The following is a 21,384-nucleotide window of genomic DNA, read 5'->3' as shown; positions in this document are numbered from 1 at the left end:
GCTACCATTATAAAAAAAGCCGGGGCTTACACATGATTGTTGCTAAAAAAGTTGGGCAAGCTCTCAATACTATCTAAATATAAAGCTTTGCAACCTATCGATCTTACACGAAAAAAATGGCTTGCTAGCGCCAGATAGAGTTGTTGACGTGGACTCGCCCTTATTTTAAAGTCCTGAACTTAAATTATAGTTCGGGTTCACAAACAATAAACAGTTGTTTTAAAAAAATAATATTAGAACTGTAACTTGCATCAGATATTTCATTGCAGTTTTATAACAAAGTTTATGAATGATCCACTCCTCATCCCCGATGGATTCCAGGTTAAGTTGACGCCAAAGCAACCTCCGAAGAGGCGGCCAAAGTGATCAGGTTGTCAAGCTTGACGCGGTGTACACGTACACCGTCCATGTCGATTGTTGCTCATAACATGGATCACGCGATTGTCTGGTTCTGTAGCTCAAGTTCGATAGCAGACTAAACAAACAAACAAATATACAAAACAAACAAAACATCAAAATATCAAACATGAATGAGGTTAGTTTTACGCCGCTCACAGCAATATTCCAGCTATATGGCGGCGGTCTGTTAATAATCGAGTCTGGACCAGACAATCCAGTCATCAACAACATGAGCATCGATCTACGCAAATAGTATTCGATGACATGTGTCAACCAAGTCAGCGAGCCTGACCAGCCGATCCCGTTAGTCGCCTCTTACGACTGTGACAAGCATGGGTTGCTGAAGATCAATTCTAACCCGGATCTTCACCTGACCTTGGGGATCACAAACACACAGTGATATTAATTAAGACGATGACCATGGCTATAAAAATATGAAAATTAAAAGTATTAAACAGGTCAACCGTCATGTCCAATGTGGAGTAAAGGTCGCCGGTAGACCTGTAGAAGTATGCACCTAAACTACATTCCGAAGCCTAGTGTTGCCGTTCCCCATATCTTTTGTTCATCGTCGCTGTAAAGCCGCTTCATATGGGATAAAAAGCATGGTGCAAAATGTATCCTACAACCAAGACGGGGCAACTGGAGCGTGGATCCAGTCTGTGTGAATAGCTGCATTGTATCCACGTGTATCAAGAAACCAACTGGGAATGAAATCTATTCATCTTAACATTTATGCTCTGGTTATGGCGTTTCTGTTTCGGAGAATTCGCATTAAGTTTATATTCTGAAAAGAAACTGCATATCAACCTCGCCCCTTTCAGGTGTGAACCCTACATTACTCGACTCTATCATCAGAAGCAAGACTATATAACTCCGCCATGTCACGTAGGTTTCTGTACATTTTGAACTACCGCTTCTATTTTTATATGTCAGATCCAAGCCCAGGCCAACGATCCAGACCCTAGTACAAAACCCACTCCAAAATCCCAGATAGCAGATCCTAGAACCAAACCCATGCCGAAAATATAAATAACCCAGATTCCACAACCTATTCCACTCCATGAAATCATATATCCCATGCCACGATCCTAGGTTCCAGATTCTGAACTAAATTTATACCCAGTTGTAGATCCCCAGAACCCAACCCAGGCCAAAACCCAAAGTTTTAGATCCCAGAACCCAACTCAGACCAACACCCAAAGTTGTAGATCCCAGAACCCAGCTCAGGCCAAGACCCAGAGTATTAGATCCCAGAACCCAACCCAGGACAAGACCCAAAGTTTTAGATTCCAGAACCCAACCCAGGCCAAGCCCTAAGGTTCTAGATCTCAGAACTCAACCAAGGCCAAGACCCAAAGTATTAGATCTCAGATCTCAACCCAGGCCAAGACCCAAAGTATTAGATCCCAGAACCAAAACTCCTGACCTTGATCGCAGATAACAGAACCCTAATTCCAGTACAGAATCAAGGGAAGAAAACCCAGATCGCAGACAACAATACCAAAAGGCAAAGACCCAAAATCCCAAATCCTCAAACCAAACCGAGACCATAGAACCCAGATGAAGACCCTTACTCAATACATGAACCATGACTGCGGAATTCCGTCCAAGAACCAAGGCAACCCGAAACCATAACTTGACCCCCCAGATCCAACACCAATATCCACATCCAAGTCAACACTCACTCTCATTTCACAACCTCAGCCATGTGCATATCAACGTTAACATCACCATTCACACAAATTGCTACGCCTACGTCCTATCTTTCCGATTCTGTCTACCCGTGAAGATCCGGGTTAGAATTGGTCTTCAGCAACCCATTGTTGTCGCAAGAGGCGACTAACGGGATCAGGTGGTCAGGCTCGCTGACTTGGTTGACACATGTCATCGTATCCCAGTTGCGTTGATTGATGCTCACGCTGTTGATCACTGGATTGTCTGGTCCAGACTCGATTATTTACAGACCGCTGCAATATATATAGAATATTGCTGAGTGCGACGTTAAACAACAAACGAAATGATTCCTTTCTCCTTTAATTCTTTACAATTACAAGATGTTTGGGATACACTTAAGAAGAAACACACTGACTCATATCCACTAAATCAGATCGCTGACGTCAAATCCCGGGTTCACTCACAGATGGGAAGACAGTTATTGGAGCAATGTGAAATCGCCTCTAACAACACGTACAGTGTACGTGATAGGGTATTGACATTTGAACACTTACACACACGATGTTGTCTAAACATTCGGGGGGACTTTATGTATGCATGATAGAATCTGAATATCTGAATCACTTGCCATATTCAAGATAGAATCTAGACATCCGGGTCACTTGACGTTTTTCATGATGGCTTCTCAACACCCGGGTCACTTGGCATATGCATGATGGTATCTAAACATCCGGGTCACTTGTCGCATGCATGGTGGTATATGCACATCCGGGCCGCTTAGATGGATGATGGTATCTAAACATCCGCATCACCTGGCACCAACTATATCCGTTATTTATCAACATGTATCAACCATGTCCGCCATTGCCTGTGTAAGAAGTCCTATATTCCAGGTGTGCCGGTGTACCACGTGAAGATGGAGGATACTCTGGGAGGAGTGGTGGCCGCCAGCATCATATGCTGCATCATGTTAATCATCACCATCGTCGCTCTCTACTATACCTTCAGGTAGGAGTCTCTCTCTTTCTCTCACTCTCTCTTTCTCTCTCTCTCTCACACTCTCGTCTCTTTCTCTCTCCCTCCCTTAATCTTAGCCGCTCTGTTTTCTCTCTGCCACTCCCCCTCTCTTTCTTCCCCCCCCTCTCCTTCTTCCACTCCTCTTTCAATCTCGCATCTCTCTCTCCCTCACTTCATCTTAGCCGCTCTCAATCTCACTCTTCCCTCCTCTCAATCTCTCCCTCCCTCCCCCCTCTCTCCCTCTCTCTCTCTCCTCTCACTCTCTGTCGCTTTGTGTTTTGTACAGTACACAACTCTGTGCACTTAAAAGAACTCACAAAACTGTGACTATGTGTCCCTGTCCACCCAGCTGTGAATGGGTACCTCGTAAGGATGGGAAGGTCACATTAACTTGGGGCGCCTAAATGGCTGCAAGAGTTGTATGATCCCCAGGGTGTTGAGATTGACAAATACGATGTGCCGTTGAGATTGACAACCAATGATCGAGGGATACCCAATGCCTTTGAGCAGCTGAGCTGGAAGTATTAGTATGTTAATAGAAGTTTGTTTTATAGCTGTTTAATTGATAATTGATTGAACACTTTTGTAAATAAGATAATTGTACAAATATATGACAGTGAGCTAAGATTTTGTCTTTCAGTAGGAGATGTCGAGGATTTTCTGACAAAGCCAGCCAGGAAGATCCACTCATCAATGGCAGCGTTCGTAACGGCTCTATCCCCACAGTTGCCCGCGCGATGCCCTACCCGTTAGCCCCACCCATGCGGGACCTTTACCAGTTCCCTACCATGCCCACCCGCCACATGGCGTCCTACAGACCGCGGTATATCGAGGAGAGGGCCCCTGCATCCTCCCTGAAACAAGACGGCACCAGCATTACAGTGAGAGCACACACTTACAACGGGCCCTACTCTCAACCGGAAACAGCTGTATACGATGTCGCACAACCTAGAGGTAGGAACTTTTGTGGGTTTTTTTTATGGTTAACATGTTGTTTAAATATTATTTCGATGTATGATGGCATTTTTTAAAAGCAGTGACTTGTTCTCGTCGCGATATTGTTAACACTCTCCCTCTGAGATGTCTCGAGCGTCCTGCCAGAGCGCGGAAGGTCAATGTCGGGTTGGGTCCGATAAAAGAAGGTACTTGTTGTCACTCTGCCTTTGCCCAGACTGAAGCTGGTGTTATAGTGCTAGCCCACTGAGATACCATGCCGCAGTGAAGCATGAATACCCCACTCAGACAAATTATACTGACTCCGAGTCGACCAGTCCTTGTACCCATTAATGCCGAGCGTCAGGCAGGGACCAACAAGTACCATATTTAACGTCTTTGGGGGAATTAAGGGTAGGGGAGACCGGGGTCAATTGTAACACGGGTCAATTGTAACAAGGGCGATTACTCTAAACGTTTTCGCTCAAGCATAGTGTAGGTGAGTAGAGTTATTTCCCTTTACTTTCCTGCGGTACTCATCCAGGCGTTTTTCATCTGCTCGCTTATGGCGAGATACAGTTGACGAAAAATCATTTTTCACATAGGTAAGTAAATTTTTCACAAAACGTATTAAACCGTTCTTAATGCAGTAAATGGTGTTTGGTATGAAATTAACTTTTCAAGTGTAAAATTTAGATATTACGACATATTTGGAAGTAGAAATATTTGAGATGCCCAAAGTTGTTAACGTGTGACGTGGCATGAAATATGGCTACTGCCATCAGGGGCAATTGTAACACTGTGTTACAATTGCCCCCATGTAATTTTCCCTTATGTTATGATAATAAAGCAAATTATGATGAAGGTTTAATGTTAGTGCTTTACTAGGTTTATCATAGTAGAACATTTTCAGTGTTATGTTGATAGTATTAGCCTCGGGTGAACGTTTTTGGTGTAAGTCTTTGTATTATTTTTTGGGCATACCAATACATGAAATTTAAACGAAAAAACATTTTAAATGTCGGTGGTGATAAAGGTTTATTGTTAATCCATTTCAACCTCAACTGATCAAGATAACATCTTTCCACATTTTATTTTGATTTTATTTGGAAAATAAACAAATTGTTACATTTGAACCTTCTTTGTTACAATTGCCCCATCCACCTGTTACAATTGCCCCGTGCCAGGGGTCAATTGTAACACTTGTAGTCATTGCATTTGATACGTAATAACTTTGTAAGACATGATAGTGAACTTGAAACGACACTGAGGTTTAAAGCCAAGAAGCCAATGTACTAGTTAGTAACGATTAACTTTGTGAGCGGTCGTCTGGGATCGAACTACAAGAAGTTAAGTAAAAAAGTGTTACAATTGACCCCGGTCTCCCCTATAGAACAGAGGTTGGTCAATTCGGAGCTTGTGTACTGTGTATGAGTGGGGTATTTTAAACTGCAACCCATATATAATTATTACTATATAACTATATAACTATATAACTATATTACTATATAACTATATAACTATATAACTATTAGTCGACTAACGTACAGTGTCAGAAACGAGCATATGTTATAGAAAAACGGTTAAATCCTCAATTTTAATCATAAGCGTAATGAAAAATAGCCCAGAGACTTTCTTCATTTTCAGCAAACTATGGTAACCTAGACTTGCCACATATATTAGACTTGCATTGGCTTTCTAGGATATACATGTATTTGTTTCAGGGTCTGTATGACAGTCTGAACTTAATACCAATGCGACCTTTAACTCACACACCTTTTACCTGAAAATCCAAATATTAATTTTAAGAGAACGCATTTCCACAGGGTGTTAATAAATCATATTGACCCGTGAATATGATCCGGGTTAGACTTGATCTTTAGTAACCCATGCTTGTAACCGATTAACGGGATCGGGTGGTTAGGCTCGCTGACTTGGTTGACACATGTCATCGTATCCCAATTGCGTAGATCCATGTTCATGCTGTTGACCACTGGATTGTCTGGTCTATTTTCAGACCGCCGCCTTATAGCTGGAATATTGCTGAGTGCGGCGTAAAACTTAACTCATTCACGCACCAATCAATCATATTGTCTTTTCAGGTTTTCGGAATGAAAGGGTACCTTTATGGTAAGTTCAGTACATTTCCAGATCAGTTTAAGACTTATCCAGGGACGGATTTCAAAGCATTCTGAGGCACCGCAGCTGACTATATAGAGTTAAGTTCATTAGCCCTACCAGGATCCGATATTTTAATTGCAAACGTCAAGCTGCCACATCTTATATTTCAGAAATGCTGCAATAAAATATTCATCTGCAGGCTCCTAAATCACTCATGTTTACTCTATGCACTAACCAACAGTTAGGCTTCTCTGATAACTCCATACACACATTTCGAACTGAGGGTAAACAAATCGATAGATTTAATAAAAATCAATGAAATCAATCATCACAAAATACACATAGTTCGACTCATACTGGTAAATATGTAAGCAGAGAATTATCGGAACAACTACAAGAAAACGTTTTTCTTATTACATACAGTTTGTATAGAAAGAACTTGAGATTATACGGCACCTCAGTTAACACTACAGATACCAACAACTCAAACAGTCACAGCTTATAGCCTGTTTGCGGTGAAAACATACCGATGAATTTCACTTTAAACAAAAAAGTAAATCAAATAAAGTGAAATTAAGATTGCGAATTCTCATATTTTTTACCTTTTCCCTTTAATTTGAAAATTTAAATCTCAGAAGTTTATTCAACTTGGGATGAAAGTTGTTTAACAAACGATCATAGTTTCAAATCGGCATTATTGGTTTGTATTACAAGGGGGTATGCACATAAAATGAAACACCGAGATGAAGTAGGGTTGGTCTAAGATCACGCTCATCACGTACCGCACGTGCATTTGTTTCACTGTTCCAACTACTGCGCTTACCCCCTTGTAATACAAACCAATATAAGCGATTTGAAACTACGATCGTTTGTTAAACAACTTTTTTCATAAGTTGAATAAAAAGCTAAGATCTAAATGTTCAATTGGCAAGGTAGAATTATGAGGATTCGCGATCTTAATTTCACTTTATTCGATTTACGTTTTTGTTTAAAGTGCAATTCACCGGTACGTTTTCACTGCAAGCAGACTATAGCTAGCTATTAGGTAAAGGGATCACGTGTAATCACGTTTAAATATTTCAAATGTGTATTTAACGATTTCTAAATGCTGATTGGTTAGTTGAAGCGATGTATTGTCACAAAATGCTCGAAAACATCAGTAGTCAAGTGTATGTCCATATCGCCAGGCATGAGATTCCTTGGTGTATGTCACCAGTGGGGCAGGATACGCTCACCTTTTCGCGAACACCTGGTATCATCACTATTTCATAGTGATTCATAAATACATGCCCTGTCATCGTATCGCATGGTGACAATCACTGGATTGTCTGGTTTAGACCCGATTTGTTTACAAACAACATCATACAGCTGTAATACTGCTGAAACAATATCTGCTCATGATATAGTCACAATTGTACAATCGACTCTGCTTTTGGCAGAGATTTCTTATGAATGTGGAAAGGGTTTTGTCGCTTCTATTCTATCTTTATTCATGCAACCTGGCACTGCCTGGTGGATATCTAACCGTTAACGTGTAACAGTAATTATTTTGATCCTTTTTTTTGTCAGGGCGCAGAAAAGCCAAGGAGAAGCGGTATGTTCCCACCTGATGTTTGAAACATTAGTCACTTCATTATATTCTGTTTTAGAATTATATATCAAGGTATACAAGTACTGTATTTACATGGTATTTATAAAGAGTGTTTATCATATGACAAGGAATATCATTATTGAAATGGAATATCTTCATCGTGATGTTGAACAGTTAATTACGATGGCATATATAAAAATATCCTCTTTAGTATAGAAGATATGAAACTTGATGTTTGTGAAGTAGATTTTGGAAATATCCTCAGCAGCCAAAAAAACCCGTCAGTACGAATGATAGGCACTGTAATCAAATCATTGCAGAAATGGACATTATAAGCGGATTGTTGTGTACAATATCTTGAGACATCAATGAATAACTCAGCACAATTTCAAGGCATTACGTGAACGTTTGCAGTCCACTCAGACCCTTGACTTCAATATCTAGTGTGACCACCACGACCGGCAATAACTGCAGAACAGCGTCTATGCATGGAGTGCACCAATCGATTGATGAAGGCCATTGGCACCTTGAACCACACTCTGAGAAAGGCCTGGCGCAATAAATCGGCTGTGTTCGGCCTTGGTATGACATTATTCAGTCTCCTTTGAATTTCATCCCAAGGATGTTCAATTGGGTTTAAATCAGGACTAAAGGCCGGCCACTGCATAATGTTGACACCGTTCTGCTGTAGGAAATCCCGTGTAGCTCTGGCAGTATGGGACCCGGCGTTATCATGCTGGAAAATGTTGTTCCGGTGACGTGCGAAATGTGGTATGACGTGGGGTCTGAGAGCTTGGTCGATGTAGCGCACCGCTGTGATGCCGCCTCCTCTCCCTGGACCAAGGTTCTGGAACACCACAGGACCCACTCTCTGGTTCAGGCCTATTCCACCCCATACCATGATGCTTGCACCTCCCCATGCGTCTCTTTCCATAACACATGGCCACGCTAACGCTGGCCACGTCGTCGCCATATCCTTGTTCTGCCATCTGGAGTTGATACGCAGTACCGACTCTCATCTGTGAACAGAACAGTTCTCCATTGCCTGTATCGCCAGTTTTGGTGTTGTAGGGCAAACTGTAGACGTTCACGCCGATGACGAGGGGTGTGGATAGGTCCACGGTAAGGTCTACAGCAATGGAGGTTCCCGCTGTTAAGACGTCGGCGTACTGTATCAGTGCTGTTTCCCACTGTCTGGCGTGCTGTTTCGGATGCCTGCATGAAGGGATTCTGTACATGCTGTCGCACAACATGGCGGTGTTGTCGCCTTGTGGTCACCCTTGGTCTGCCAGTACGGGGGCGATCATTTGTGGTGTTGGTGGCCCAGAAACGTTGCTGCAGCCTGTAGATGGTCCTAACGTTGACCTGGAAGTGATTGGCAACGGCTTGTGCAGTGTGGCCAGCTTCAAGTCTTCCTAACGCCTGGTTCCTCTGAAATGTCGTGAGTCGCGGAATCCTGCTGACGTTGTAATGTGAATGTTTCAACCAGGTTTGGGGTGCATTTTATAGGGCTGGTCCTTGTGAACAGCACGTGCAGCATGAGTTGCATGAAAAACATGGAGAACACCGTACCATCTCCGAGATCAGGTTGCGTTTTTGAGACCATTTCCTGGGTTCCATTCTGAGTTTGGGAAGGAATGTCTTTGCTCAGGTAAAGTTGGAGATGTTGTCAAAAATATACAATCAAAACATCAAATGAGTTTACAGTTATCCGTTTCTGCGAAGGAAAATTCCTAACTGACGTTTCTTTTGCTGCTTAGTATATATATATCATTCGACATTCAACGTGACATCTGACCCGGAGCAGGTAAGCAGTGGCTGATGAACTATATATTCATTCAAGGATTTGCATGCAGGGGCAATTATTTAATATTGGTAGTTGGGACGTCGTTATTAAAGAAACCTCACCTAATGGCGACGATTGGTGTGAAAATCGCAGCCACACTGATTAGTATCAGTAGTGTTAACTGTCTGCATCCAAGAGTTCTTAAGTTGGACACCGAAACAAATAAAGGACATTCCGGATGTCTAAAGATTCGGCTGGTAGATGTGGCCACGCAGTTTTTGTTTCGCGTTTTGGAATATGACGAATATGTTGTGTTCGTACGAGCAGGCGAATAGAATGTATGGATGACATCTGCAATTAGGCAAGGAGATTATACTGTGATTGACACTTTGCAAAATACAGTCTAACTCCAATATTTCTTCCAGTATGCGACGATGACTCTTGGTGAGGAAAGTCCAGTGACGTCAGCTGACCAAATACAAAGAAATGAGAGTGTTAAAAGAACGTCTGTGAACACGGACAAAGAATTCACATTTCGTGAGAAGAGAAGTTCCCGCACTGAAGACATAGTCATTCCCTCCCCCGACGAGTCTCGTAGAGAGTATTTGTTTACGAAAGAAAAAGATTCGCCAAAATTGTCGTCTGCTTCTCCAGGCGCCATTCAGGTGCTTCCACCAATACCAGCAGAGTTTGCCGATACTGAACTAGCCAATGACTGGGGGGCAAGATTCGACGAGTGCGAGACAAAGGAAGCCAATGGAAGGGTCAGTGTTGAATTTACCTCCCCCTGATTACGATTTAGATTAGACGTAAAATGTGACATTAACCCGTAACTTACTCATTACATATTCAAAAAAATATACATGCAGAATTGCAAGGGTCCAGTTTAGCGAGGGCCTCTAGTCTCCTAATAGCACCATGTATATATTCTCTTTATCCCACACGTCTGTATGTCTCTGTTGTATTATGCATGATGGTTTTGTATACCTGTATCCGTGTTGTACATACAAAAAGCTCATTTCAGTCTGTAGACTACTTGTATTACTGAGTCAGGAGGAGGTGGATTTACAAATAAACTAGTGTCCAAAAGAAACGATACCACGTGTTTCAAAGATCACTAACTTAAAACAAAACAACATAGCCATTTCAAATTGATATCTTTCATTAGATAAATGATTTTACGGCATGTGTACACAAAGTCATGGCAATCAAAGATTTACAATCATTAACACAGGGCTTTAAACGAACTGTGGTGCCCAAAATTGAAATTTCATTTTAGCACAGTGGAGGAGGCTAGTGAGGGTAGTCTCTGAAAACAGTCTTAACGCCACTTTAGTACCGGGTATGTCCACCAGCAGCTGCGATACATGCCTTGACACGCCTCCAAGCTGATGACGTCAAACGTCGGATGACGTTAGGGGTGATTCGCTGCCAATCATCCTGGAGACAATGTTCCAATTGTTGGAGGTTGGCTGGGGGCGCAGGGCGTTTACTGATTTTCCAATTGAGGTGATCCCATATGTGCTCAATGGGATTCAAATCCGGTGAACACGCTGGCCATGGCAAAACCTGTATGTTGGCGTTGGCAAGGAAGTTCTGGGTCAATCTTGCCGTATGAGGCCTAGCGTTATCGTGCTTGAACACGATTCCTCCTGGATGCTGTTGGGCGAATGGCTGCACGACTGGTCGTAAAACCTCATCCTGGTAACGCTGTGCATTCAGGTTCCCCCGAATAATGACGAGCCTCGTTTTCACATCACCGCAGATACCTCCCCACACCATTACACCCCCGCCTCCAAATGCATGGACTTGCTGGATGCAGTTCGGCGCCAAACGTTCACGAACTCTTCGGTATACTCGCTCCCGACCATCGTTCTTGTAAAGGCAAAACCGGCTTTCGTCCGAAAACAAGACACGTGCCCAGTTTCGACGTTGCCACCGCCGAACACGCCTGGCCCATATCAATCGGTTGACTCTGTTTTGACGTGTCAGGTAGACTCCGCGGTAGGGGCGACATGCACGGATACCATGTGCCTGCAGTCTCATGTAGACGGTTTGTCGACTGATCCGGTGTCCCAGTCCCGTCACCGCCGTTAACGTCGCAGGAACGAAGCGGTTACTTAGGTGAAGTAACCGGATGTGGTTGTCTTGAATAGGCGTGGTCACCCGGGGTCTCCCGCTTCTCGGCCTGTCTGTTGTTCGGCCTGTTTGACGCAACCGTTGCATTAACCTGGTAACGGTTATGCGCGCGCATCCAAACGTTCTTGCTACAGCGGCGTGTGATGCTCCCTGTCGGACCATTCCAACGGCTCTTTCTCTCTCGATCGCTGTCAAACGTGCCATTTCTTTTGTGTGCTTTTTACTGCTGTGGGCACAACGTGTCGGACCAGCGGTTTTATACAGTTCATCTGCACGTGCATTTCGTGCTACACGACTTAACGTCATTTTGAGTATTCGTGCGATTGCTTCTTAAGTGAATAAATGTTACCGGTTTTTTTCGATCGAATACGTTTGGTTAGGAACGTGGGATACACAGAAATATGTTTTCTCTCCAAAAAGTATCATTCATTTAAAAATATTGAAAACAATATTTGGTATCGTTTCTTTTGGACATGAGTTTATTTATAGAAGATGTTGTTAACCTCGTGCTTTGAAGGAATGTATCCTTAAGAGAATGATGTTTGGCGTCGCAGCCAACTGTAATCCAGCTCAATAGTCTCGACCTGTATATTATCATCCCTGGACTAGATAAACCGGTGGTTGATAGCGTGAACATCGAATCAGATCTGGCACGTTGACACACACAGTCAGACTGGTACCGCGTTTCAAAAACGCAGCCCTCACTTCAATCTGCACGTAAGCAGGGGGGATATCGACTCAAGGGGGGGTATCGTCTCTAGAGGGATATCGTCTCTAGGGGATATCGTCTCAAGGGATATCGTCGAGACAACACAGAAAGTCAGTGCAAGTTTGAAAATTGACTAATAGAAACTATAGACACAATGGGCTTTTGTTAATATTGACTCTATCACTGCATTTGCACAATGCCTCTTCTGTTAAACTGTGAAAGTAGCAACCCAATTTATTTCTTTACTTGCCCTGACCAATCAAATATTTCAAAAGAACAAACCGAGCCTGGTTTATGCTTTTTTTCGCTTGACGTAAATCGTTTTCTCAAAAACAACACTTCACCGTAACTCAGTCGACATTGATGAAATTTTCTTTGAAGCATGTTTTTAATGTGAATGTCAAATCATATCATTTCGATCTTGCTTCATTGCTAAGGGAACTAGTTCCCTAAAGACGTATTGTACTGGCAGGGATACATTAGTTAGATTACTTTCACAGTAATTTGCATGCTACTTGACATGTATATGTATATGATGTTATATCCGTTGCTTTATATATACCACAGCTGCTAAGGGCCGGCCATTTTATCTCCACGGGAAGGACAGAATGTGCCGTATATATTTTTATTCTTAAAAAGGTGTTTTTAATTAAAGTTACCCTCTTTCTAATTATTACTATCCTCCGAAGATAAAATGGTCGGTCGCTTTCGATGTTTGAAGCAATACTGAAACCCTCAAGTGACACTATGCTTTTGGAATTGTCTGTCATTACGTTCCTCCTGGTTTTAATGTATCGTGTTTGTTTTAGTGCGATGACGTCAGTCATTTCTCCTTAAAAATTAATGTTACACTGAAAAAGACAGTTCGGATTTTTTACCGTGACCCCTTTGTGACTTCTCAGGTGAAACTCAAGGTTGGTACTTTCCCTTTTTCATATTTCAATGCCATGCATTTTAAAATATGAATATCTTATATTCATATTATACCTTTTCATGAAAGGGGATGGTTTGAACCCAGGGCGTACATGTACACATCTACCCTCTGTTTCATTATTTCAAGTATCTGGGTGGTGTTGAGTGGTATGAAGCGCTGCGATTCCCAGTGCAGACCTCCTCCCCTTTGACGTGTCTGGATCCGATGATGGTTGGTCCAAATCCAGGTTTCATCTGTTTGTAAGAACAGTATCAGTTCTTAGCGTTTCAGCTTAAGGTCGTTTTCAACTTGTGTGACGCCAACCAAGCATGTTAAACAAGGTAGATAGTCTTGACAACTTTTCTCAAAGCTACGATAGCGTTTGTCATATCATTGGATAACGGCAAACGTTGTGTCGAAGTCAGCCATTGAAAAGAGCTATGGCAGCAAGGGACGCAACTCTTCACAGCTAGTCGCACCCCGTGAAGGCGCCTGGCTTGCACTAAGACTGTCGTAAGTAGAAATAAACAGGAACACAAGTAATGATCTGACTGAAAGGGAGCTTGTCTCGTGCTCTTACTCTCATCTTCCACTGCTTCACTTGCAACTTAATAATCCACTTTGCGCACAATAACTTATAACCATGACAGGGCCTCGGATATTACGTCGAACTATTTTCTTTCCAGCAAGGAGGAAACACAGGTGCCGTTACAGGAGTCTGACTATGTACCTAAGCTGGAATTTCTCAAATACAGAGCTTTACAAAACCCCATCTTGTCAGTGCGGCCTAGATGAGTGGAACCCGATAGAATCCTATAAAGCAAATATATAATCAGCTACGCCCCGTTCATACGGATCCCTTTAAACCGGACACTCCACATACCAGATTATTTCTGATGGGATTCCCTCTAGAGATATTTTCTACGCGATACATGATTGGTAATCCAGCCACTTGTAATCCGAACGAAAGCCATGGTAACTGTAACTCCCAGATTCCCGCAGTATGTTACGTCAGATGAATACTGCTTGGATCGTCGATAAATGATTAAAGGGAGATAATACATACCATACTATTGCCATTGTCTTAATGAATAGATGTTGCGATATTTCCATGATATAAAGTTCACTTAATAAGTTGTGTCACAAGCTAAGGCACCTTGTATCTTCAGTGCTTCACGCATCGTAGCCATATGCATTCGAACACGGGCCTTTAGCATGACGAGCGAACGCTTCAACCACTATGCTACACTACCCTGTACCACTACAAAGGATAATTCGGAGTGCAGTTACAGTTGAATAGATACATTCCAAAACTTACAAGAATATAACTCTGGCAATCCTTGATTTTCAAAATATCAACCCAGTATTGTGTCATCGATCAAGATTCTTTATCATTTATGCATTTGATATTTATGTATTTTTATATTCGAATTGTCGTACCTTCATTTTAATATTTGATGATAAACTGATATTTGGCAGTATTAGAATTATCTGTACGTATATCTCGAGAATGTATTATATAATGCCTTGATATATAAATAAGATGCAGATATTGTGCCAATTTTCCCAATTATTTTGATAATTTATTGCTGTAGGATTATTTCATGTCACGCAACAGCATAGAGTGAGTGAGTTGCTCCGAAGGCAATGACGAGTTAAACTAAAATGTAAATATTTCACCAAACGTGTCAAGAGTTTTACATAATGTGATTTGTAATTGTGATATAACACAGTTGGGTGAGGTTAAAACATCAGGTGAAAAGGATTGTATCCCGTGTCTTTCATGAACTGTGCACGCACTGTACACGTGTTGAGACGTCATCAGACAGCGTCTATTTCACAAGTCTGAAGATGATCACAATGGACCTATCGTAGTGAACATTATTTTTGGTATTTATTTCATGGTTGCGATATCCAAAGATGTTGGGGTATCCGAAGAAATTGATGATTAATATTTATATTTATATATTTGCAAACGACAAGTCGAATATACAGTATCTTTGTTCGCCATGTGATGTGTGATAAAGACTGCACCAGTTCGACCTTGTCTCATTCGTTTGTGGAACCATCCATGGCATCAATAGATGCATTACCATGGCAATGCGGTACTCTGCATATGTTACCACTTAGCATTGTGTTTTTTATTATTGCACATATATTTATTTTCTAGTAACCCATCAGTGTATTTTATTTAATTCATAACCTATATATTTATGTATGCCTCACCCACACTGCTTAAATAAAACTAATTTAACATTGGTTTATGTTTTTTGTTGCATGTTTGTATATATAAACGCTTTTCTGCACAGTCACACTTACCTGGCAGACACCTTCAGCTAAACACCGGGTGTCATTTTCTTCTTAAATTAAGTTGCACGCTTTTGCCTGAAGACACACGTTTAATAAAGTCGCTCTAACATGTCAACAAAGTAAAAATGAGTGGAAGCAATTTTTAAGAATGGTGATTCCATTAGTCATTTGTAACGACAGCTTTAGCTAAAAGGACGGCTCGCTATATGGCGATTCCTTGGCAATAGTGACGGTTCCAGTGTGAGCTTTGCGCCAGGCTTGTCGGACATACGTATATGGTTTAAGTGCTTCTCGTCTCCCACTTTAACCAGCAATAGAGGGGGTGGGCACAAATGACAAATAAAATAAATATTTGTCACTTGGTAATAGATTAACTTATGAGGTAGACTGACTCAATTTCCTTCGGAAACAATGTTTTTATAAATGTAAATGAAAAAAAGATGAAGCTGACCTGATTTTCTTATGCGTGTGCAAGGTGAGAGTAATTTGTTCTACCACGTCAAGATATAAATGGCAAAGGATGGGGGGATAAATAGCAACGGGCGGGTGGGGTGGAATTGAGATGAGAAAACTTACTACCTTTTCACGTCGGAATGAAAATTAAGGGAGGGCACAACATGGGAAGCACAGAATAAATTCGGACAGTCTAGCACAGACTACTACAGTCGATGAACACAGTCGACTGATTTCATTGATGAGGAAATACGAACTGTCGGGTGAGTATTGGCCAGCTCATAGTAGAATCCACCTTAATACAAATAGTTCTTGGATGCCTGGTATTGCTCGTTAATTCTGTAAATATTGAACCTGCTTCATAAAGGACAATGATAAATCCCGTTTGGCATATATTTAACAATAACGGCCGCATTTTGATATATACTACATACTGTCCTGACGGTAAACAGTGAGAATATATAAAATTACTACTCAAGCGTTTCCTGTGTGTAACGGAAGTGGTGAAATAGTTAGTGAGTTGAGTTAAACGCCGGTTTGAACAGTATTTCAGTGATGTCACAGCGATCGAGGAGAAAACCTCGAAATGATGCCGGTTACACCACATGAAACCGACGGACAACGGGGATGTTCACAAAGAACCGTTATCGGGTCCGTTCTTGGATTCAAAACCATAATCACAGGGTTCTGATCCGACTAAGGGACGTAACTCGACGGCCTCTTTGTCAAAGTAAAGTGTGTCTCATGTACTACTGGAAACGAGGCGTGGAAAGCGCCGTGAAAGCACGTTTACTCACTTCAGTTCATAAATTAACATTACCCCTAAGTTTCATAATAAGTCAACTCTTCGTTTTGGAAATACTTGAAGTATTCGGGACGTTAGACAGCAGCCTTTCACTTAGTTTATTATGGATCTCCGGCATTTTGCTGTAATATTGAGGAACGCGGCTTTAAACAACAAACAAAACTTAATCTGGATGGGTATCGCTACAACCAACAACGGAGGTAAAGAAAGCACTCATAAAATCTCCATTTTGTTATCTTCCCCATTACGAGGTTGTAGTTGAGTTGGGCTTTACGTCACATCGGCATTATTTCAGCCATATAGTGACGAGAACAAGTCTGCGTTCATGAACATTTCAAGTACAATGTGTAGATGAGTTCTAGTCTTACGAGGTTGTAAATTAGTAAAGTAACGGGCAAAAGAAACGATACGATGCCCATTCACTTTCCTTTTTCACAATGGTGGTTTGTCGTTTTGAAATATCAGTAATTTCGACTTGGTATCGTTTCTCTTACCCGTTATTTTATTTCAGGAAAACAAGATTTTGTAACCTGTATGAAGATTTTGTTAGCTGTATGCAATAATTAATCATGTCCTTCCCTAGACATATTATTCATTTTGCTAAGAGTTTCGTGCCACAAACAATCTTTGAGGGGATTCAGCACTTTACGGCAGAAATACATTTACCGGAGAACTAGAGGTTTCAATAAATTTCACAGAAAGCGTAAAATGCATTTTCATAAAGATGCATGAATAGCGAAAATAAACATTCCGATGATTATGATGATGATATGAAAACGTACAAAGTGAAATATTGAAAATCGGTCCTGTAACCATAACACTCTTTCCTTGGACGGAACAGCTATAAAGTAAGTACATGTCATCCTACTTATTGTTAAATGCCTGCCTTGTTTGTTTGGCCATCTAACCTCTTCCATGCATCACAGACATGTACACTTTATGACAAATCTTATACTATCTGACCACTCACGAATACACCTCTGTTGCTTTCAAAATGAAATGATTGTTGTGAAGAAAATAGACACATTGAAGTACAATATATGACGTCGAATACCCAATTCTATTTGGTAAACAAACATTGGTACAGTGATCCCTGTGTGTTATAGCCTACATTTTATTATGATATTATAAGTTGTTCACTGGTCACTTGGGGGGACATGGGCTGATGTACCGAAGGGTAGAGGGGAACATAAAGAAACATCGAGGGTACATCAACCCATGGGCCCCGAGGGACCAGTGAACAACGTATTTATCTCACCGAACACCTCAATGGTAATTTTGAAGTGTTTGAAGCACGGGTATCGGATCCTAGTATGGAGTACCAGACGACAAGAAAAACAAATTTAGAGTTATCTCCCTTCCATCAATTTGCATTCGCAAAACATCGGTCATTTCCGTACATCACACGTGATTCAATGTTATTCGAGATAAAGAATTACTACAAAATGAGTTCGGCATTCCCAGCGGGGTACATAGAAAATATTACTCGCTTGTAAGCGGGGTACATTGAAAATAATAGAAGAGCGCTCAGCCAATCAGAAAACGACATTTATGTGTGAGGAAAGATAAATGCTCTGGTCACATTTGTCATCTTGGCTTTGCTTTGAGACATTGACCATTATAACATGGAGATATAATACACAGGGGGCAGTGGGGTAGCCTAGTAGTTAAAGCGTTCGCCGGTCACGACATAGACCCGGGTTCGATTCCCCACAAGGGTACAATGTGTGAAGCCCATGTGTGAAGCCCCCGCCGTGATATTGCTGGAATATTGCTAAACGCGGCGTAAAACCAAACTCACTCACTCACTATATAATATACATGACTAACAGAGGATGAGGTACAATGTGTGAAGCCCGTATGTGGCTATATAACCTCGATGGTTATGGGGGTAAAGCGATGCTCACTCGTTCACTCACCTGTTTTATTCTCACAGGGATTTACCGGGCCGACTCCTTCCGGTAGTGACAGGACATCACACCAAAACTCCTCACAGGGCATACACGCCGCCGATGGAGCAGGATGAGGCCGTGTTCGTCTCCAGTATCTCTCAGCCCCAAGTCCCAAACGACAACATCCCCATCAACACTCATCCAGTCCAACAATACTACTTTTCCAACGACATTTACGCCGTCAGCTCCAAACACAAAGATGGTAGAGGCAGATACGCTGGTGAACCCTCCTCGGGATATCCTGTCATGGGCACGTTTGCTCCGTCAGTAAGTTCCCCGGATGTGAACCAAATCTCGCCATTTTCTCGTGACAGCTTCCCTGATCCATTGGACACTGTGACAGATCCGTCTGTTGTGTGGCCACCCCAGGACCTCCAAGCTGGTGGCGTAGGTCCGACTCACCCGAGCATGTACTTTGTTCAGGCTGATCACCAGGGATCTAAGAGGAAAATAAAGGAAAGTCACAGTTATGACCACAGAGGTAGGTACATGATACTATCCCGGGACAATACTCTGCATCTCGTATTGAAGAAAACAAATACCGCAAGAGCTCTTTTTGAAACTCCCGTTACACCTGGGAAATTTACTTTTTTTCATGAATTGTCTTATCACCCGGTAACAGGATTATGCCTTTGAAAACTTTTCAGTGTCTAACAAATGAAAACAATTGATACAATTTGCGTTTTCGTCGTATGTGTTAAGGGTGTACGGCCGGCATTTTCAATAAATACAATAACACAAGTTTTGTAACCTGAAGGAGAAATATTTATTTTACAACGCTTTAAATTTTGCATAAATTAACGCTGTCGACCTTTGAGCCCTCATTTATTAACGACCCTAATTTGTAGATTCCCGAAAATTCTGCATACAGACATCTTTAATCACGTCTGTATCGTTACGAATATGCCGCAGTGTAATTAAACAGTTATTCTGTAGACTGGTGTCGTTTGTGACCTTTTGGGAGATGTTTCCATGGAATCTATTCTATTCTGTTTATAGCAGCTACTATGTTGGGAGTCCTCTAATTTGTTCAGACAAAGTGGGTAATGCATGTCATACTTGGTGGTGTATTTTCTCAAATAAAACCCCCACGTAATCTTCTTTTAGGAATCTTTAACATAAGACTAAAAAACTGTGGTACATATTTTGTAATCCTTGATTTGTTTTCCCTCATTTCAGTTATTAAGTCCAGAAGAAGACCTTCATGGCTACGAAATGCCGGAGCATTGTTTTCAAGAGTTAAGAGGAACAAGTAGTGAACATGGTGTATTTCCTTTTTAATGTAATTCCCCACATGGGTACAAAGCGTGAAGCCTATTTCTTATGTCTCTTCGCGCCGAAAGCATGCACGATTGTAAAATGCTTTCGGCGCAATATTCACGTAAGTGTGACGAATCATTTGCATCTGAAAAAAAGGTAGAAATCGACGGAAAGATCGTATTTCGGGTGTTACTTTGAATTGGCGCATCTGTAGCCGACGTCATATCTTCTGAGTCACAGCGGTCGTGTGACGTCATAATCACCTGGGCTTAGATTTTCGAAGTTCTCTTATCGCTAAGATAGTCGTAAGTTAATATTAATGTATGACACTTACGACTATCTTAGCGCTAAGAGAGCGTCGAAAATCTAGGCCCTGTTGTGTAGAACCAAACTTGCGAGGCTTGCTACTTTCCTTTAGGTGTTGTTTCTTCATTTTGACGGACGAAGTGGCCGTGCTACAAACTTTCAATGATTAATCTACAATTGTGCTCGAAAATATGTCCAGAAGACAACATAACTGTTGATATACGGCTGATAGTGCTTCCTTATTTTAGATTGAAATCCCTGTCAAAACATCGGACTCAGCCAGTGCCTCTTCAATATCTTCCTGACATCAAAGAGTTTATATTTTGCCAGGTTTGAATGTGAAAACACCTACTGTTTTTTTAAATATTTGAAACCTGGCGCTACTTTTCCAAATTATAAGAGGTATTTAATCTACAGTGGCACGATTGTTATTTTCAATACACGCTTGGATTGATGGTCTTCGTTAGACCTGCCAAAATGAACATTATAAATTGTTTACTGGTCACGAGGGGGGGGGGCGCATGTGGTGATGTACCCTCGATGTTTGTTTATGTTCCCTGAGCCCAAATGTTTTTCTTGTCAGCAAAATCTAGCGATGGCTACAAAAAGATTTGTACCCGTGCTTCAAACAATTCAAAATTAACATTAAGGTGGTAAGATAAATACGTTGTTCACTGGCCCTTGGGGCCCATGGGTTGATGTACCCTCGATGTTATTTTATGTTCCCCTTACCCTTCGGGCTCACTTTAATGTTAACTTTGAATTGTTTGAAACACAGGTACAAAAATCGTTTTGTAGCCATCGCTAGATTTTGCTGACAAGAAGAACAAATTTAGAGTTATCTCCCTTCCATCGATATGCATTCGTAAAACATCGGTAATTTCCGTACATCATGTACGTGATTCAATGTTATTCGAGATAAAGAATTCCTACCACGAAGTACCAAATGAGTTGCCATTGACAGCGGGGTACATTGAAAATAATAGAAGAGCGCTCAGCCAGTTAGAAAGCAA

The 21,384-nt window shown here is 41.6% G+C and overlaps 1 protein-coding gene across 1 annotated transcript in view; it reads left to right on the top strand.

Annotated features, from left to right (window-relative positions):
• LOC124282268 overlaps positions 1-20,186 on the top strand; it is a 38,429-nt gene extending 18,243 nt beyond the window's left edge. The window contains exons 2-8 of the mRNA XM_046718222.1: positions 2,970-3,084; positions 3,737-4,047; positions 6,129-6,156; positions 7,717-7,741; positions 9,950-10,288; positions 18,790-19,286; positions 19,985-20,186. Coding sequence (XP_046574178.1) covers positions 2,993-3,084; positions 3,737-4,047; positions 6,129-6,156; positions 7,717-7,741; positions 9,950-10,288; positions 18,790-18,879 — 885 coding nt within the window. The 5' untranslated portion in view covers positions 2,970-2,992 and the 3' untranslated portion in view covers positions 18,880-19,286; positions 19,985-20,186. The remainder of the gene's footprint in view (positions 1-2,969; positions 3,085-3,736; positions 4,048-6,128; positions 6,157-7,716; positions 7,742-9,949; positions 10,289-18,789; positions 19,287-19,984) is intronic.
• The last annotated feature ends 1,198 nt before the right edge of the window (positions 20,187-21,384 follow it).

The sequence above is a fragment of the Haliotis rubra genome, unplaced genomic scaffold (assembly GCF_003918875.1).
Source record: "Haliotis rubra isolate DU_JTF1 unplaced genomic scaffold, ASM391887v1 Scf297, whole genome shotgun sequence".
NCBI classification, from domain to species: domain Eukaryota; kingdom Metazoa; phylum Mollusca; class Gastropoda; order Lepetellida; family Haliotidae; genus Haliotis; species Haliotis rubra.
Note: the sequence above shows the minus strand (reverse complement) of the source record. Positions and strands in the feature narration are given on the sequence as shown.